The sequence below is a fragment of the Microcebus murinus genome, chromosome 8, assembly GCF_040939455.1.
Source record: "Microcebus murinus isolate Inina chromosome 8, M.murinus_Inina_mat1.0, whole genome shotgun sequence".
Taxonomy (NCBI): domain Eukaryota; kingdom Metazoa; phylum Chordata; class Mammalia; order Primates; family Cheirogaleidae; genus Microcebus; species Microcebus murinus.
The window spans coordinates 78,029,424-78,051,245 of NC_134111.1; the positions used below are offsets into that span (position 1 = coordinate 78,029,424).

At 35.9% G+C, this 21,822-nt stretch overlaps 1 protein-coding gene across 1 annotated transcript in view; it reads left to right on the forward strand.

Annotated features, from left to right (window-relative positions):
- Window positions 1-21,822, forward strand: part of PARD3B (par-3 family cell polarity regulator beta) — a 970,516-nt gene that overhangs the window by 608,959 nt on the left and 339,735 nt on the right. Inside the window, exon 16 of the mRNA XM_076005852.1 lies at window positions 19,660-19,704. Within this exon, the coding sequence (XP_075861967.1) occupies window positions 19,660-19,704 (45 nt within the window). The remainder of the gene's footprint in view (window positions 1-19,659; window positions 19,705-21,822) is intronic.

A 21,822-nucleotide genomic window follows, 5' to 3' on the forward strand; every position in this document is an offset into this window, starting at 1 on the left:
AATTTGGTTGCATGTCAGTTGTGGCAAATACTGTGTTAAGCTGAATATTTAGAGATTTTGTTCACCTTGGGTCACACAGTATTAGTTGTCATGACAAATATCCTGAAGTGATACCAAAAAAAAAAAATCCTGAATCGAAGAAGACAATTGATTCAAAGTAAATTGAAAATATTCCAAGTGGTTTAAATACATGATACAGGCTCACCCAATAGAGCTTCATAATTTATGCAGATTTTCATCCACAAAGCAATATTTGTATTTAGATTTAATCAAATAACTTAATAATGCAAGTAAAGTCTATTTACTACAACCTCATATGCCAAGACAACTGAGGAACATCAAAAGGCCCTGTGTTCAGTTTCCAGCAGAGCTACTTGATATAGATGGATGTGTGAGTTAACCCTTATATGGGCTAAATTAACTAGCCTTTTAGATACCTAGAGCTGTATCCCTTTAAAAAACAGTAAAACAGTATTACTTAAATGCCTTACCCATGACCAAGCCATAATTTAGAGATGTTACATTGAGAATGTGGTCACAAAGTCGTTAAGGGCAAGAATTTCTAAAGGCAGCTCTATCTAATTGTCCACCCACTGGGAAAACTGATGATATGCTTCATCATTATGGATTGGGAATATCATATCCCTAAAAGAAGTTAACAGTCTTAAACTGTTGTTTGATATGTCATTACCATGTACTTTTCTAGGTGTATTTTTGAAGGTTCATTTTGAAAAAAAAATGCTCATATATAAGAAAAATACTTAGAGAAGCTTATTTGAATAAAGAGAGAAAATCTTTTTTCTTAAATTGGAGAAGAGATTTACTATGAATAATATTAATATATTTAAAACTAAGAAATGATCCTAAGTGTTCACTTTGGATTACGTTGTTCATTTTTGGGTTTTTTTACTTCAGTAACATCCTGAAAAGTTAATTGATTTGGAAACTCCAGCATTCTTAAAATAGGATTAAGAAACATTGCTTTAATAATCACTCCCTATTATCCATATGTTCTTTGTTGTTCAAGAGAATAAAAGGATAATTATAAAATACTTGACAAAGGCTTAACATCCTTAATATATGAAGAGCTCTTATAAATAATGGGAAAACAAATATTTCAATATAAAACTGGAAAAGTATATGACAATTCATAAAGGAAGAAAGAAATTTATTTGACAAATATGAAATATATTCAACCTCACAAGTAAGAAAATTGAGATATTGGCAAACATTGGCAACTACTAAAATATCCATGCTTATTGGGTATTTAAGTAGACACTACTATAAGGCAAAGTGGTAATGGTATAAGGCACCTTAATACTATTTTTATCTTCTACCAAGTAAGTCCACTTGAGAAATTAGCTCCCACACTAAAAAGAGATAAAAAATTTGACCAAGATTTAAGTATAAGGATTTTTCATTGTAGTGAACTTAATTTTCCAGCATTTAAGAGGATTAGTAAAATTGTAAAATACTAATCTAACAGATATAATATACTATTATGTAACTAATCAAAATCTTCAACCTATTTAATGAAATGAGAAATATTAATGATAAAATGTAAGTTGAAAGAAGCAAGGTATGTAGTTATATTAACATGTATATGTATGTGTATGTCCATGTTGACGTATACATGTAGTCATGTGCTGCATAATGGTGTTCAGGCAACAACAGACTGCATGTATGATGATAATCCCATAAGATTATAGTAATATATTTTTACTGTACCTTTTCTGTATTTAGATATGTTTATATACACAAATACCATTGTGTTACAGTTGCCTACAATATTCAGTACAGTAACATGCTGTACAGGTTTATAGCCTGAGAGTAATACCATATAGCCTAGGTGTGCAGGTATAGTAGGTTATACAATCAGGTTTGTATAAATACATGCTATGATGTTCATACAATGACAAAATCAGCTAAGACCACATTTCTTAGAATATATCCCTGTCATTATGATGCATGACTTATAAATAATGGAAGGAAATTCAGCAAAATGTTAATTTGGTTTTCTGTTAGTGTGACATGTATAATTTTTATTTTATTATTTATACATTCCTGCATATTTCAAACCTTTACAAGTATATATTATATTTATAATTAGAATGAAATCAATTGGCAATACAAGAATAAATTTAAAACAGAATAAAAAAGCAAAATCTTGTCCATGGTAGAAATAAATGGTGATATTTAACTACAAGAAGGGCGAAAGGGTGTAAAGTGTATTGGCTGACTTCATATCATTGAGGATATCATTGAGGACTATCACCTGGAAGGAGAGGATAAGAATATTTATGGTACAGAATGATGATGATATGTTTGTTAAGAGATTTCAGGTCAATGCAGAAAGTTACTCTTTACCACTTAAAATGATATTAGCTAAGAGCACATTCCCCTGCAATGCTCGGAGACCCTACTAACACTGGTGTAATAAACAGGGATCCATTTGTCTTACATAACATGAAATCTGAATAAGGCCAATTCAGTGGCTCAACGAATCCATCAGAGACGTAGGCTCCTTCTTTTTCCCCGCTCTTCCATTCTTGACTTTCTGGCTTGTATCTATAGCAATCATATCCATGTTCCAGGGACCAAAAAAAAAAAAAAAAAAAAGCAAAAGTCAAAAGGGTGTGTCAACATTCTTCCCTTAATCAGGAAATCCAGTATTGTCTAACAAGTGCTGCCCAGCAAACTTCTCCTCCTGTTTCATCGGCCAGGATTATCACACCACATGCCATCTAGCCAGAAAGTAGCTAGGGAGTAAGCAGCTAGGGAGAATTGGGTTGTTGGTGGTGACTTTGGGTCAGTCAAAATATAGTGTCTGCCATAGCCACCCTGTACACCTCTGAGTTCTGGTCACTGCATGTGTGCAGAAGTGCACAGAGAGCCTCATGAATTGGACACAGTTTCTGAATTCCTTTAGGTCTTAGTCTTAGAGACTATTATTCTAATCCTAATTTTTAGAATTGTACAATCAGTAGAAAAGTAAGAGAGCAATGTCCTGATTGTCTATCTGCAAAATCAAGCTTGACCAATTATACTGAGGCCGGGGCAGAGGATAAGAAGTTGCAGTTGCTTGGAAGAACTGTGGTACCATTTTCAAACCAATGGATCTAGTGAAGCAGTAAGATGTAGGAAGGAAGGAGATGCCCAGATGGAAAAAAATAAGAAATTATCATTTTTTCTTTCTTCTTAATGATTCTCTAGTTTTAAGCTTTATATGTTTATATCCTGAACTGCTGAAACAGTCCTTCTAGTTGAAGCAGGCAAGGATTTATTTTTCTTATTAGTCACTATACACACAGGGCCTATAGCCTGTAAGCTTTACAAAAACCCTACTAAATTACGTGAGATGTGAACAATATGATTGGTTCCAATGTATGAAAATAAAACTCCAAATTTGAAGGACGTTTATCTCTTAAATGTAACCTTATACAAATCTTGTTCAATATTACACTTAGAATTCATTTAAAAATATCATTACATTTTTAAACAGTTTGTATTTTGGGATTGTTTTTTTTTTTTTTTTACAACTCATAAGAATTTCTAAGTATGCATAGAGATTACTAAAAAAAATCAGTCAACTTGGAATTAAATGAATAACTCATAGACAAATAATTTTAAGTGAATTTTAAAAATCCCTTTCAATTTTTTACAGCAAAAAGAAATTTTATGGGTGAGGGGCAGGAAAGAATAGTAGGAAGAAATACATCATGGGTATATCACCATTGTTTTTACTTTTTCTCTTCCATAGTCAGTAGCCTCTGAGATCTCCAAAGAAATCCCTGGTCTAAGGAAAAAAGATTAAAATAATTGCTGCCTATGAGGTCACTTTTGACTCTAGGTCTAGCAGCTGTCCATTTTTCCAATTAATGTTTTCTATTAGCTCAACCTTGTTCAAGATTCTTAATATACCTCAATAACTTCCAAAAAGATAGTAGATATTTAATATGTATGTATAATGGCCTATTCTGCAAAAAAAAAAGCCTGATTTAAGTGAGCTTATCTAATAGAGCAGTATAAAATATCAAATGAGTTCACTAGAGTGTGTGCAGAACTTTGTGCATCCCATTTAAGTGAATGGTTGTGTGCTCTGAGTCGAAGAGACAGCACATAAACCCCCAAAGTTAATAACCTCTAATAAACAATGAGTCTGGATGACAACTTTTCAAAATCTATTACACACTACTAGCCCTGGTTTTGCACAGTTTGCATATTAAACAGATGATAGTAGATTCTGGGCAGAAATATAGACAGTATTATGTACTTCAATTCATGCCAGAAGAGAAATCTTTTGATAGCACTTATTGTAGCCAAGAACAGAAGCAGCTATGCAATCCCCAGCCAGAAACCAGGTGCCAGAATTAATTCATGCAAGAATAAAATGGGTTGGCACCTTACCGTAAAGTCTATAAGCTCTAGGGGAAATGCACGGGAAAATCCTGGGTAGTTTGGGTTACTAGGTCTTTAGGGTTATAATTCCATTCTGGGCTGGCCAGTGAACTTGACAGTAAGAAACACTGTTGAAGGGTCAGAGTATCTTTTCACCCAGCCAGCCATCTCACAAGCACAGGCAAAAGTGCCATGAAGAGAGCAGGGATGGCTTTCAGTAATGTAAGTTGTGCGCATGATTTGGATATAGCAGACTTGCTTGTCAAATCTGTAGCAGAAACATAGCTTGGTGAGTTAGCTAATAGCATTGGATGACAGAATCAGGCTTCAAAAAGGCCTCAACAGGGAGAACTGGTGAGCGGCAATTCAGAAGATTAAATTTAATAGGGATAAATGTAAATTCCTGTATTTGGGTCCAAAACATGAAGCAACTGCCTCCTGTCTTACTCCTATCCAATTTATTTTCCACACTGCAGCCTGGGTGATCTTTTTAAAACACAAATCCGATCATGTCACTTCCTTGCTAAAAACCCCATAACAACATCCCATTGCCCTGGGGATGAAGACGAAACTCATTAATGTGGTTTTCAAGATCCTCCATGACCAGCCCCTTCCTTTCTCCTCCACCTGTCCTCTCACCAGCCCACCTCTCACGCAGAGCCTTCCAGCCATCTGGAAGGTCTTCGGTTTCTTTGTTTTTAGGCTGCATTTAGGCTTTCATGTTTCCTCTGTCCAAAACATATCCTCACCACTTCTTACACATCTCCTGGAAGGACCAAGCCATAGACTACATTTAGTCTGCTAATTAGCTATTTTTAAGTTTCCCTGACTATCCTTTTATTTAACAAGTATGTTTTGAGTGCCTACTATATGCCAGGCACTGCCCTAGGCCCAAGAGATAAAACAGTGAACAGAGCAAAGCCCGTGGCCACATGGAGCTTATGTTTCAGTGGGGAAGACACCAGGCAGGGGTAAGTGCTTTGAAGAAACATGGAGCAAGTTGGAGAGACAGTGATGGAGAGTCAGGGTTGGGATGCCCTCCTATGCATGGGGTGGCTATGGAGGATCTCTCTGATGATGTGACCTTCTTGGAGACATGATCACAAGAGGGCAGTGAGCTGCATGACTGTTTGGGAGAACGTATGGAGCAGGGGGAAGAGCCTGTTTCAAAGCCCTGAAGAGGGGTGTGGTTCACATGTGTGAAGACTTGCTGTGAGGCCAGAATGTGGGAAAGGGTAGAGTCCTGCAGGGGGTAGAGCCATGTGGAATGGAGTTGGAGAGACCACCAGTGGGCAGCCTACACAGGGCTTGGAAGCTGTGGGAAGCCTTTGGATTTTCTTCTAGATGTGGTTGGAAGCTATCAGGAGGTTTTGGGCAAGGAGCTGTTGTGGTAAGATTTTTTGTATTGGTTTGGTTTATGTTGTACAAAGATCACATTGGCTTTCATGTTGAAAATAGACGATAGGGAGTAAATGTAGAATCCCTAAGATCAATCTGGAATTATTACATTTGTCAAGGTGACAGCTGTGTAGTTTGCTTACAATTTTCACACTGTTTGTGGTTACTTGTGCATTAGAAGCCCTGCTGGTACAGGGCTTGGGACTACTTTGCTTACTTTTACAACACCAGTGCCTAGCATGGTGCCTGACATACCACTGGCTCTCCATAGATATTTGCCAGACAAAGATAACCTGGTTAAGCAGGAGTTAGTATAAAAAGGACTTCCAGCTTTTAGCTAACTGCACACAGTTGATGAGCCAGCAGTAGCCCAGTTTGGCTGCCAAGAAAATTAATGCTGTCTTAGGTGGCATTAAAAAGCTAGAGAGAAGGGGTAGAGAGAAGGAATGAAGGGGAGATGTGGGTCCCAGAGCACTCCATGCTGCTTCTGCTACATCCAGACTGTGGACCTGACTCTACGCCATTTTTCCCTTCTATCTTCTTTCTTATAATGGAATCTTTCAATCACAAGGCCACGCACTTTGGATTTATCTGTAGTTCTCTCTCTTGCTTCATTCCCATGTGCAAGCAATAAATTCTCCATAATGTCACTTAGATCTCTCTCTGTCTTTTTTTCCCCTTTTCAACTGCTCTGACACCATCTGAATGGTAGTCCATGCTTTCCTTGGTAACAATTTCCAGGTGTATGAAGTTCCAAACAACTTATGACAACTTCACTACTTATTTCTGAGAGCATCAACAATAATTTTAAGAGACATCATGTGTTCTTCCATATAGTTTTATATGAAATTATACTTTTATAGATAGTGGTGAGTAGTAGAAATATATGTAGTTCTTGATGGCAATGCCGTTAGCAAAATCTTATTTCTTCTATTCACATAGTAGAAGGAATTTGTGCTTTGAAGTCAGGAACCCTTCAGATCCCAGCTATTCCATTTGCAAACTTTATGACATAAAGTTCAGTTCTTTCCTCAGTTCCTTCCTCTGTAAAATGAGGATAATAATGTCAAGCTCAAAGACTTTTTGTAAGGCTTAAATGAGATAACATATATTGAAACGCTTACCAGCATTGCTGACACATGATAAGTTGGTAATTGTAGTTTCCTTCCTCTTTATCCTTGTTTAAAAAGGAGGCACTAGATAATGTGAAAATGTACATTATAGTGGAATTAGAAACGTGTTTTTCATTGCTTACTAGTGAATAATGGTTGGTTGTTATATGACTTACAGGTAGCCTGTGCTCTTTTTTTGTATGTATGCTTTAAGCAGTATCAATTTCATGCTGATAACAGAAATATTTCTGAAGGGTCTTGGAATCATGGAGTTTTTTATTGTTTGAATAGTAGAAATAAACTAACACTGGTAGATACCAGGAATGCACAGAGAAAGAAGTTTTCAATGAATGATTTTTTTTTATTTCAACATATTGCAGGGGTATAAATGTTTAGGTTACATATATTGCCTTTGCCCCACCCAAGTCAGAGGTGCCAATGTATCCATTCCCCAGACAGTGCGCACTACACACATTAAGTACGAATATGCCCAACATGCAATGAACGTTACTACTATATGTGCACATAAGTGTTGATCTATTAATACCAATTTGATGGTGAGTGCATGTGGTGGTTGTTTTTCCATTCTTATAATATTTTGCTTAGTAAAATGGGCTCCAGTTCTATCAAGAATAATACAAGAGGTACTAGATCACCATTGTATTTTTTGTGGCTGAGTCGTACTTCATGGTATACATATATCACATTTTATTAATCTACTCATTTATCATTGGGCACTTGGGTTGTTTCCACATCTTTGCTATTGTGAATTGTGCTACTGTAAACATTCTAGTGCAGGTATCTTTTTTATAGAATGTCTTTTGTTCCTTAGGGTAGATGCCCAGTAATGGGATTGCTGGATCAAATGGTAGTTTTACTTTTAGCTTTTTGAGGTATCTCCATATTACTTTTCACAGAGGTTGTACTAGTTTGCAGTCCCACCACCATTGTATGAGTGTTCCTGTCTCTCCACATCCATGCCAATATTTCTTATTTTGGGACTTTTTGATAAAAACCATTCTCACTACAGTTAAGTGATATCTTATTGTGGTTTTGATTTGCATTTCCCTGATGCTTAGAGATATTGAGCATTTTTCATGTTTCTTGGCCATTTTTCTTCTTTTGAAAAGTTTCTGTTCATGACCTTTGCCCACTTTTTAATGGGATTGTTTGATTTTGTCTTGCTGATTTTCCTGAGTTCTATATAGATCCTAGTTATCAGCCCTTTATTCAATGTGTAGCATGCAAATATTTTCTCCCATTCTGTAGGTTTTCTGTTTGCTCTTGTGATAGTTTCACACAATAGCAACAAAGAAATTAAAATACCTAGGAATATATTTATCTAGGAGGGATCTTACACAAGTAGTCTTTCCCTTGTCACAGATGGAAAAAAAATGGAGCAGAGACTGAATAAAACTTTTGTAAACTATGACTGTTTATCATGTAAAGATGAAGAAAAATGCCATGTTTGCCTTCACTGAGGTTGCCCACAATTCAATGTAATGCAGAGTAGAGAGCAGTAATATGCTTGGAGGCAAAGCTAAAGTGTCCTGGGGTGGCGTGTAGGGTTACACAAATGGAGAGAACATTCTTGAAAGAGGCAGCCCCAGGAGGAGTAATAGTAGAGTAATTTATACAGGTGAAGTTTGAGTCATTTCCAGTGGAGGCTAAAGACATATGGGAAGAAACCAAGAATCATTGTATATGACTTCACTAAAAGGTGAATAGAGGACAATGTATTGGGAAAGTCAAAGAGGGTTCAAATCTTGAATACAAAGCTAAGGAGACTATATTACTCTTCAGGCAGTAGAATATTAGTGAAGATTTTGGGTAGCCTAGAAAAATGATGAAAGTAATATTGAGCATGAGTTAATGTTGATGTGGTAAACAATATGTGTGGTAGAGTTGGGGAGGCAGAGGTTGGTCAAGAGCAAGTTGGAGGCAATTGCAAATGCTCAGCCATGGAAAGCTTGGGTCCAGTATAAGAATTCTTGGAAGGGAGACTTGACACCTGGCCATCTGTGACTGTTGTTTGTTCATGAAGACGGCTCATATACTGTCAGGACAAGGGGATGGCCCTGAGCCGAGACACAGTTTCCCTTTCAGTCTACAAGCTCAGCTGCATTTTCCTTATTGTGCTATATTGCAATAAACAAAACTTGCCTCTTTTCAGCATTGATCTCATAATATCCTTGTGTAGAAAAGAAGCAAGTGATGAGACCTCCAAAGAACATTGCCCTCGGTCACTGATCATGTTCTCAGCTCAGTGTCCTCTCCTTTATGTTTGAAGACTCCAGGGGTCTTAGGGCTATTTGTTCTGTGATTTAGGATAGGCTGTAGTTACATGAACAGAGAGGTTCCAATATAGTAATTTATTTTTAAATTTATTCTAGAAAAATATAAAAACTGTACTATGAAATTTGTTATAAAATTGATATCACAATTTTCATTCACTGAGTCATGGATATGGAGCTGAGAGTTCAGGGGAAGCAAGGTGGTTAGAGTGGACAGAGCAGTGTTCCAGAGCAGAGAGATCTGCAAGGAGAGAGAACTCAGACATGCTTAGTGAGTTCCCATTAAGTCTTACACAGAGTATTGACCAGAGCATACAAGAGAGAAAACTACCAAGGTTGGCCCTAAAAGATCCAGGAAACAGTACCCAGAGCTCATACAGGACTGGAAATAATGTCCATTCCCACCAATAAGATTGGAAAACTCTCGTAATTCATAGGACATTGGATGAGGTATGCATAAGGACATTGCCTCTGTGGTAGGGCATAATCAGCCTGTGGTAAATGCTACCATAGTCCTGTCTGACAAATCTTAAAAGCAAGACCCCAGAAGATCAAATCTTTCCAGCTAACTCAACTATGTCTCAAAGATATATTTTTTTTAAATTATAGGAACATAAAAATATCGAGCATTCAAGTCTTCTATAGCCTTACTGATTTTTTTTTGTCTGTTTGTTCTATCAATTATTGAAAGAGGTTGTTTAAATCTTCAACTATTTCCCCTGTTCTTCTGTGAATTTTTGTCTCATAAATTTTGAAGCACTATTACCAGGTGCATAAACATTTAGGATCATACTGTCTTGATGATTTGGCTCTGCTATCACTATGAAATAAAACAGCAGCCAAATATACATTCTTTTCAAGTGCACATAGAACATTTAACAGGATAGACCATATTCTGGACTATAAAATAAGTCTCAGAAGTTTTTAAAGGATTTAAGACTCAGGCGTCCTCAAACTACGACCCACAGGCCACATGTGGGCTGCCTAGCACATTCATCCGGCCTTCCAGGTGTTTTTTACCTTAGCAGCCGACTCGTCCTGGGCCCACAGTGCACACTCTCCAACAGTCTGAGGGACAGTGAACTGGCCCCCTGTTTAAAAAGTTTGAGGACCCCTGAATTGTGAGTCATACAATGTATATTCTGTCACTATAGTGGAATTAAATTAGAATTCAATAACGGAAATGTGGAAAATCCACAGATATTTTTAAAATAGTACACTTCACAGTAGCACATGGATTAAAGGAGAAAGCAAGAGAAATTAGAAAGTATTTAAACTGGATGAAAATAAAAACACTACCTATCAAAATCTATGGGATAAAAAAATTGTCAGATAATACTAAGGATAATTTATAGCACTGAACTGTATTAGACAGGGAAGAAAGGTCTCAAATAAATGACTTTAGCTTTTAATTTAAGAAAAAAAAGAAGAATACAGTAGTCCCCACTTGTCAATGGGGGATACATTTCAATACACTCAGTGGTTAGCTGAAACCTCAGATAGTAAAATACTATATACACTATACACCACAGTTGCTCTGATAATCAAGATGGCTGCTAAGTGACTAACAGGCAGATGGCATATACGTCATGGACACACTGGAAAAAGGAATGGTTCACGTCCTGGACACTACCAAGCAGGCTGACACGACGTTTTACATGCTACTTAGAATGGTTCACATTTTAAAACTTATAAATTATTTCTGGAATTTTCCATTTAATATTTGAGACAGTGGGTAACTGAAACCACAGATAAGTGAAACCACAGATAAGTGGAGACTACTGTTAATTTAACCCAAATTAAGCATAAGAAGAGAAATAAGAATCAGAGCAGAAATCAATGAGCTGGAAAGAAAATTAAGAAAATCATTGAAATCAAAGGCTACTGTTTGGATAAGGTCAATAAAGATGATAAACCATTACCAAGACTGATCAGTGTAAAAGACAAGATACATGAGCATTATCAGGATTGAGAGAAGGACTTCACTACAGATTTTACAGATATTAAAAGGATGATAAAGCAATATTATACACAGTAAATAAGATGTCATGGACAAATTTCTTGAAAGATTCAAACTATCAAACTTATGCAAGAAAATATAGTCGACTAGCTAGCCTTATATGTATTAAAGAAGTTGAATTATAATTAAATACTTTCCACAAAGGAAACTCCAGGTCCAAATGGATTCACTGGTGAACTCTTAAGTGTTTTATAGGAAAAAATAATAACAATTCTACAAAAACTCTTCCAGATAAATAAAGAGGGAGGCAGAATACTCTTCTGAACTCACTCTGTGAAGCCAGAATTACTCTAATACTGAAACCAGACAAGGACGTTAGGAAAAAGAAAACTGGCTGGGCTTAGTGGCTCACGCCTGTAATCCTAGCATTCTGGGCGGCTGAGGCAGGAGGATTGCTTGAGCCCAGGAGTTTGAGGTTCCTGTGAGTGAGGCTGATGCCATGGCACTCTTCTTATCCAAGCAACAGAGCAAGACTGTCTCAAAAAAAGAAAAAGAACAGAAAAATGAAAACTTTAGGCTGATATTCTTCACAAATTGGTACAAAATTCTATTTTAAAATTTGGCAAATTAAATCAAACAATATATAAAAAGATAATACTTCATGACCAACAGGAGTTTATCACAGGAGTGTAATATTGGTTTCACATTTGAAATCAATTAGTGTAAGACACTTATTAACAGACTAAAAAGGAAAAGCCATGTGGTCACATGAGTGGACACACAAAAAGTATTTGACAGAACCTAATGTCATTTAATGAAAGATAAAAATTTTTAAAGAATATTATTTGGGATCAGATTTGTGGTATAATGATAAAGAAAAGCAAGACAATTATAAAGTAGAAAAATCAGGACGGTGAGGAGGGAAGAAATGATACTGAATTGCAACACCCATGGTGCTTCAGAGGTAAAGTAATTTTCTTAAAGTAGTTGATACACAGTATTTTATTGTTTTTCTATATGCCTTACATATGTAAGTATTTTTAGCTCTTTAATATTTCATAAAAGCAATTTTTATAGCTACTGTTTTTGTTGGCTTTTTTCTGAAATTATATAACAGAAAGGCATTTATTTACTCTATTTACAGCTTTGGAAACTCATAACATTTGCATATTGAAAGGAGAGCTTTCTTTGTTTTTACCAAGTATTCAATTTTTTTAAGAAATGCAATGTGGTTTTTCTATAAACAGAGGGAACTCAATTTCAAGTGTTATACCACGTGAGGAACAACAGTATGATTAGTGTCAACAAGCCAAAATAATAGATAAGAACTAATACACAAGCAATCAGTCACATATAACTTAGTCATTAGAGAAAGACAACAAAATGTGACTAGCCTATCAATCATATATTTTTTCTACATTTCTGTAGTTCACTACTCAAAATATAACTGAATTTATATTCATCCAAACAATTCTATCATGTTTTGGTCTTTATCTAGACCTACCTAAGAATTAGACTTCAATTACCTTCTCCTACCTCTTCCTTGCCAGGAACTTGTCTAAAAATTTTCCAGAAGAATTCTACAATGTTTGTACATGTTTATGCTACACCATTTCCATAATTATATAGGTACCACAGTGAACAATTATTCATTAATCTAGAACATTTTGTTGAATGGACATGTTCAAATTGCTATACTTTCTTTACTCTTAGACGTAGTACATTCACTCGCTCAGGGAACATTAATGTGTACCCAAGGGGTGATAGGCATGATTCTAGGCTAAAATGGAAAAACAAGACATATTCCCTGCAAAGATATTCATAGTGTAATGGGAAACAGACCCCTATACAAGTAAGTGAGATATTTACAAATTATTTTGATCCCTAATCTCAGCCTGGAGATCTAGAGAAGATGACTTTTGAATGTAACCTTAGAGCATATTTGCCAAGCAGGAGAATGGATGAATTTTCATTACAATTCAGAAGGAACAGTATGTGCTATTTGTATATCGTACCAACTTATGAAGTTGCATGGCCTATTTAAAAACATACTTCTGATGTGCTGCAGTGTAGAGAATTTGGCAGAAGTGGTGAGATGTGAGACAATCTTAATCTATTTTTGAGCACCTACTTCTGCTAGGTTCCATGATAAGTTTTTACATCCTGTTAAGTTGTCTCATCCTGTGGGGCATTATCTACATTTTACAAATAAGTTCAGTAAGCTTGAAAAAGATTCAGTAATTAGTTTGCACTCATACACATAATTAGCCTTGGAATCCAGGTCCCTTTGAGCTTGGGCTCTTCCCTCCTTTTCATGCTATTCCCTTCTCATGACTAAGCGTGTCCCAGGGCCTAAACGTTGTCCTTGCTCCCCTCAGATTGATTGGTTCAAACCTTTATTACCTTTGTGAGCCCTCCTGTCTGTCTGGCCTTCCACTGTTCCTAAAGCATATCCTTTTTTTCTTTGTTAAACTATTTAACACATTTTATTGTGTCAAATGTATCATTTATTTCTATCTCCTCAGACCACAGGGCTGATTATCTGATTCTTTTGAGAAAGATGTTGTTTATAGAATGGTTAAATCAATTCATGAATGTATGAAGGAATGATCTGTGTTTTCCAATACTCTTTAATGAGCTGAAGACAATAGTATGAGAACATATGAAAAGTAGTAAATGTTTCCAACTTCCGATTTAAGACTTTCTAAAGCATGGAGAGAAAGAAAGGGAATTTTAAAGTGATCACTGAAGAGTTGTGAATATATGGATAGTTGGATAATTCTGAGGGGAATGGGACCCTCATTTTTATCCTGTGTCACCATGGCTGAGAGATAGATGCCTTACAATACTGGAAGAAAAACATCAGCTGCTGAGTTCTGATTAGAGTATTGTCAGAGCAGCAACACCTCCGGACAGAGCACAGTGCTTTGGGGAAGCTTGCTAAGATAAATGACATGAATGTTTGCACCATTATTTTGTACTAATTTCCTAACCCCTTTTTCACCAAAAGCCTTGTTTTGTTTTTTATAGGGTTGTGTGGATTTTTTTTTCCATGAGATGAAAGAATTTTTTAACACATAAAAATTCACAGTGATGAAAACTCAAAAAATTCTCCCTAAGGAGAAACAGTTTGCCAAATAGTCATTGACATAAGAAAACACTATAAATTAATGCAGTAATAGTTCATGGTTGCTATGGAGGGTACTTAATTTACAACTTTAAACAGGTTTGCATTCCTTAGAAATTCTGGAAATCAATCAGTTGCACAGAAATTGATCTGTTAAAAGAGAGGAAAATTGATTCTTAATATTGGCAGCTACATCAATTTTTTTAAAGTTCTGAAGGAACAACTCTTGGAAACAAATTTATTAACCATTAAGGAATTACTTGATATTTAGCTTCCTAGCAAACTATCCAAAGAGAAGTATTTATGGCCTCATTAGAAGATGCATTTTTATCGTGCTTAACATCAACTTCAAAATTGCAGTCTCTATTATGTCAAAGATATGAAAATCAAAACTTAAATGAAATGGAGTTATCTATTAATATGAAAAAGCAGCATTGCATCATAGAGTGCTACTTTGCATCAAAGTATCTCAATATGAAGTAGTGGGAATCTGAACACATTTGCATATTCCTTATTCTTGACATAGTGTTGGCATTCTCAAAAAGAATAACTGTAGCTGATGGCAATGTTTATCTGAAGAGATTTGTGCATGTTAGCAATATACCATCTTCTGTCAGCATAAGAAGAGCATCTGGGCCCCATTAACTCACCAAATCTGCCACTGTTCTGCAAATTTTTATTAAGCGAGTGCAGTCCCTAATAGTCACTTATGTCATAGAATGCATATCAAATGCTGTCAATAAGCAAGGGGATTGTTTTCCCCCAGTGAGAATGCATTTGTTGAAGGGTATAAGAAGGTTTGACAAAAGAATAAAACACTTTAAGTGATCACTATATTAATATAAATGTGCCCTACTGGGAAGCCAATGCATGTAAGTATTATGTGCACTTTAATGTTTGCCACTAACAAGTTCTCAGAGTGCCATCTTTTTCACATATTTTTTCGCATATTTTTCTTCTCTCAATTCTGACAGTGAACCTGGTCGAAATTAAATGAAAAGACACAGTCTGTTTATCCGCACTTTATAAAAAGATGCCATTGGCATCAGGAAGTTCTAATCAGCTTCAAAGGCCCACAACCAGGGAACTAGAAACATAGGCCATCAGGCTGCTAAGTGTCCCAAACAACTCCTCCTGAATCAGAGGACACACCAGGAAATTAACAAGCATCCAAGCCAAAAACTGTCCTCTCCGTTAAGCTCCTTATGGTAATTAAATCAAATAATGTTCATCAATCTTGTGTTGAATGTCAGGAAGCATAAGGTTAGTATGGAAATCCTATTATCTAAATAAAACCTGAGAAATCTCAAGAGGAGCATGTCCATGGTGCCCTCTAAGTAGGTAATAATAGTTACCATAAAAGTATGTATGAATTACATCTTCAGAAAGACTCAACATTTCATTGATATTCCTTCAATTAGTGTAATATCCCTTTGAGATCATCAAGAGCAAGTAGTACCAGTCCTTGGGTAAAGCTGAAGAATAAGGAAGGGAATAAATAGGCTCCAAAACCTTAAAAAGAAAAGAAAAGAAAAAATCTGTCATCAGAAGCAGAAGAAACTTAAGCTTTTGGTTCATCAGCACCCTCTTACTTGATGCTTTTAATACTTAACTATTTTGAACCATTTTCAAATAGAAATCCTTCCCATGCCAGGCCCATTCAATTTTTCATTTCTTGTAAATAAGTCCCTTGTGTAAAATGATGCATCTGTCATAATTCATATCGCTACCATTCCAATCACTGTGCTATCTACCTATTATCTAGTGAAAGTACTAGATTTAAGCTCCTGCCCCAAGAGATAACTTTAATAGTAGCTCTACGGTAATGTGAGTTATAAAGGAAGTTGGGTATTAATTATAACACTTGCCATTTAAAATAAAAAACACACAACTTGATGGCATGTGTAATTTTACCTCATTTTCTCATTTGCTACTGTTATTTAAATTGCTTCTCAGCACTAAGCATGTGTATAAAAGATGATTGTTCCAAATTTAACCTTTTAAATAAAATGTATTATATTAATTAAGTCATTACAGCTCCCTCTCTTTTCTATTATGTTTATTCATTTCTCTTCTGTCCTAAAGATAGACATCTGTGTCAGTGAATATTTTGGAGGAAGACCTTTAATTTTTATGCCTATCACCCATTTGGATTTTCTACACTGTTTTTTAAAATAGTTTGTATTAGTGTTCTAGAGAATTTCAAATTGTCAATTAAAATAATGATAAGTATTCCTACTAGAAATAATAGACATTATTCAGCCAAAAAGTTAAGAAGGTACCTTGTTAAACCTAATTTGGCTGGGGAATTCGCAAGTACTTAAATCAGGTTAGATTTAATTTAAAAAAAAGAAAAAAAAAAGGACCAGAACAACGAAAGCCTTACCTTTGTATGAATCCCTTTTTCATAATAACTATACATAATAAGACCATATAGTCTAGTGTGTTTTCTTTGCCTTTCTTCCACTACAAGCTGAACTAAGAGCCAGGTAAAGCAGGAGGTAATATCTGCTGTGGGTGTGGAATGATCCATGAGATAACAATGTGGAAGTACCTAGCACCCTGTAGAAGCATGGTATGCTCTCAATTATATTCTCCTATTTCTTTATAATCCTGAGCAAGTGAAATCATAAACACCACAACCATCACCAAATTCACCACCTTTACCACTCTCAAAGCTTCCATTTATGACAATTTTTCATTTCTTGAGAATTATGTACCTGGCACTATGCTAAGTGTTTTTGTGCATTTCTTTCATTTAGCTACCACAAGTCCCTCTGTACTGTTTTTATCCCCATGTTTTATATGGAGAAACTAAGGTTAAAAAGAGTTTAGTAACTTGCTTAGTAACGCTTGCGTTCAACCCACATCTGTGTCATTATTAGCTATCATATTATTCTGTCTTTCTCTTTTGTTTCTCATTAATGATAATGACAATAGTCAATATGTATTAAGCATTTACTATATGGTCTTCTAAGTACTTTGCATATACTTACACATGTAATCATCATCACAAAACTATGGGGTGAGCGGTATTATCCTCATTTTATGTATGATGAGGCAGAGGCACAGAAAGTTAAAATAACTTGCACAAAGTTTCCCAGCAAGGATTCTAATTCAGAAAGATGATTTCTCATCTGTGAAATGGGAAAGACTGTTTTAGCTTGAACCTATTAGAATTGTAGATTTCCAAACATGTAAAACAAGTTATGCTAATGCTTGTTAATATTGGTCACCACAGAAACATTTCTGTTAATAGCATATATTCAAATAAAAAAGATAATTTTCTAGAATATAGGTGTTTATATGTTTTCTTATACTTCATGCTATTGGTCATTCTTCACAGTTCCAAATGGTAACTCTTCTATGACTTTTATCACAAGTATAATGGAGTGGTTAAGAGTGCCAGCTTTAATTCTGGCTCCTCCATTTAGAAGGTCTCAGTTTCTTTCTCTGTAGCATAAGGATGATAATAATAATAATATCTACCTCTCCAGGTCATCATGAGGATTAAATGAATTAGTAGATACAAAGTGCATAGAACCTGCATATTACAAGTGCTCAAGAAATATACGCTGCCATTGTTATTTTAAATCATTATCATTGTTTTTCAGTACTAAGAATTTGGCTCACAATCAGTGCCTGATAAACATTGTCTGACTTACTTCCCAACTGGAAATAAAGCAAAAAGTCGAACAAGATTTTTAAGACGTTGAGAACAGGATAATCACAGACATGTAGTCCTTCTATCTAGACAATAAAAAAATAGGCAGCTGAGGGAAGAAGGGCCACGTGGCAGTGGTAAAATTGTGTAGAGTAACTGGGTCAATTCAATGACTGGATGTTGTGGGCAGACAGAATAGGGACTCAGATTAGTCTGAGACCAATCTAGTGTTTGGGAAATGGAGGAGAACCTCCTTCTAAGGAAGTTTCCTCATCTTGCTTCAACTCTTGAGCACCTGAATTTTATAGACTAACATAAGCAGTGGCACGTGGTAAATAAGGACCAGTTTTTGTTGAATATTAAAGTAGTAATCCAAGCAGAGACACATAAGGATTAATAACTTAGCGTCTATGCTCATCATAAAGGATATTGATTAATAGTTTTCATATAATGTCTTTTCCTAATATTAGAGTAGTAATAGCCTCATAGAATGAGTTGGGAAGTCCTCCCTCCTCTATTTTCTGGTACAGCTTCTATAGAATTAGTGTTATTTCTTCCTTAGATGTTTGGTAGAATTCTCCAGTGAAGTCATCTGGACCTAGAGTTTTCTTTTGGGGAAAGTTTTCCTTACTCGTTTTTTTAAAAGGTAACTCTAGGGCTATTCATATTATCTATTTCTTCTTATATACACTATGGTAATTTGTGTCTTTTAAAGATGTATCCATTTCATCAGAGCTGTGTTAATCTAGGATTCATTTTTCCCCACTATTGAGGCAAGACCCTTGTTCATCTTCTACCTCGTGCCCCTGAATTATGAAGTTTTCTGCTCCGACTGCTGGGAATAGGCACTATTCCTTGCCCCGTGTGGACTTCAGACACTGTTCCCTCTCCACTTTTGTGTGGTTCTTTGTGAGGTCTCAAGTAATTTCCACGCATACGTGTGATCATCAGTATTTAACTGAAGACGGATTCTTTGAAGCTATCAGAGAATTCTGTATTGCTGTCTTCTCTCTGGGTCTCTGCCCCGCAAACTCCATCCACTTTGGCTTCCCTGGACATCTAACACCATGTCTTTAAGCCAGGGACATCACGAGTTCTGCATATACAGCTGCCTGGAAACTTTCTCCAGACAGTAAGCTGGGCACTTGTAGAGCTCGCCTCATTTGTTCTCTGTCTCTTGGCAGTCACTGTCTTTGTCAGCTGATGTCTAATCAGTTGAATGCCTTTGTTTCATGTTTTATCTATTTTTAAAAAATTTGGGGGCGGGGGGAATTATAAATCTGTTTCTTTTACTCCATTTTAACCAGATACAAAGTCTAATCCTTAAGTATTGAATATATATATTGTTGTTATACTCAAAGACTTTTACTGTATTAATATATTATACATCTCTAGTTCCATGAATTTAGTTTCTCCTGTTGTAGATATGTAAGCAACAACCCGGGCAAAAGAACTGAAATTACTGAAAATTAAGAGAATATGATCTTATATTTATAGAAGTTCTAATAAACATATATTTCTTCATAGTTACCTTTAAAACATCTAATAAAAATCAGGTACCCTGGGGTAGGCCAGGAGAAAAAACTTCCTCAAATCATTGCCAGTAAGAGATTTAATTTATTGTGAATCTATATTAATTTATTGTTCAGAAAATGTCTGATTTACAAGCAGATCTGATCCTTGTCTCTTTTATTTCTTCTCCTCAGTGCCAGATGAAAGCAAAGTTCATTCACTGGCTGAACACAAATCGGGTAAGATATTCCTTGTAACTGACTTTATTTTCCCTCTTCCTGGAAATCACTGGCTGTGCTTTAGTAGCAGTTGGAACCTGATTCTATCCACTATTCACTGAAAGGCTTTCTAATTAATACATGAGATGTCTCTGACTTCCACAAAGATGAATTATTGCTTGGCTGTGTGTACAGTGGCATAATGTATGCTGACTCAAAATGTTTGAGAAGAAAGAAGAAAGGTTTCCAAAAAAATAATTATAAAACCAAAAATCTTAAACTTATATTCCAGCTGAACACTTAAAAAAAGTTGTAAATAAAACCCAAGAAAGTTTGAAATTCTTTCCCATGATGACTTTCATGTTAAAGCAGCAGGACAGAGAATTCCAGGGTAAGAAAGACGTGGACATTTCCATCTCCTCAAGAAAGAATAGGCCGGGCACGGTGGCTCACGCCTGTAATCCTAGCTCTCTGGAAGGCGGAGGTGGGAAGATTGCTTGAGCTCAGGAATTTGAGACCATCCTGAGCAACAGTGATACCCTGTCTCTACTGAAAATAGAAAAATTAGCCGGGTGTCATGGCACATGCCTGTACTCCCAGCTACTCGGGAGGCTGAGGCAGGAATGTTGCTTGAGCCCAGGAGTTTGAGGTTGCTGTGAGCTACAGTGATGAAGTGAGACTCTGTCAAGAAAGAAAGAAAGAAAGAAAGAAAGAAAGAAAGAAAGAAAGAGAGAGAGAGAGAGAGAGAGAGAGAGAGGAAAGAATAATCTTTTTATCTGTCATCAAAAAAGATTGTGTCAGAGATGACTGTGTTATCTTTCTTTAGACTCATGAATGAGCCCTCTTGAGGTTCCCTAGGAAGTCCCCAGGATTTCTGAGGGTCTCCTTGCTCTTCTACTACTACATACGAGGTACATTCTCCCCTAAAGCCAAGCTGTGGTAGCCTGCCTTCTATGTCTTCATCATCATTTATTCACATTAGTTGAAAACATTTAAAGCTACAAAGTCAGTAAATAATTCAGAAATCCATTTCTTCTAAGTGTATGTTATTTTGGGAAAGAAATACCCATTTTACTCTTAGAATTGCCACTGCAAACAACAGAAGGGTTACGATTTGTTGGCATCCCTCTGTTTCTGAAACAAAGAAGCCTCTCCCGTCACCGAGCATCTCCCGTGCGTCTGTGCCAATTACGTTTGCAGCAATACGTGGCCTCAATGCCTCATCACCCCCTTCATGTTCCAGGGGGAGATTTTGATTCTTTTTTTTTCTTTTCTTCTTTCTCCACATTCTCTAGTGATAGCAGCAGGGAAGGGCTGGTTCACAACTCTTAGATTTTCTATTTTTTTGTTGTTGTTTGTTTGTTTGTTTCCTGTTCCTCCTTATAAAGAGTCTAAGAGGTTAGATCGCTGTGAAGGAAAAGATGTCTGTGGGAATGATAAATTGCGGCAGGCTGCTTGTTCCCATCTTCCACTTCCATTAAACTCTCCACCGCTGGAAATATTTTTAGGAGCCTGAGAAGGAAGTTCTCATGACCAAGGAGCCCCAAGGATAGCCTACATTATTTTCATCTTAAATGAATCATACTGCTTTTAGTTCTCTCATATATGTTAATACCTGAAGATTAAAACCTTTTTTAAAATGCACTGGGAGACGCTTCAAGGTAAAAAGTGGAAGTGATTTGATTTTTTAAGAATGTTTATCAATTTGGATTTTCAAAATGAGCAAATAATAAGCTTTCTGGATTTTTTGGGGGAAGTCGAATCTTAGTCTACTTTTAATTTAACAAATGACTGTTAGCAGGTAATTAAAAGTTATTGTCACTCTTTTTAAATGAGAACATTGTCAAGTTTAGTATTGATATATTGCTATAATATTTTAAGTAAATTGGAATGATCTGTTTTATGTAGTATAATATAAAAATATTAATAAAGAACTACTCTACATACAAAATTTGAAGGAATAACTTTCCAAAATTAAAAAATAAAAGTCAAAAGTGGCAGAATTTTAAAGCCATCAGGCAGGTCCTTGGAAAATCCACATGGTGACTTCACTTTAGCTGGTAGATAGAAATAATTCCAGAAGTCTTTATATCTCACCAACTCTACTGTGTAAAGACATTTGATGTTTTAAAGAAGATT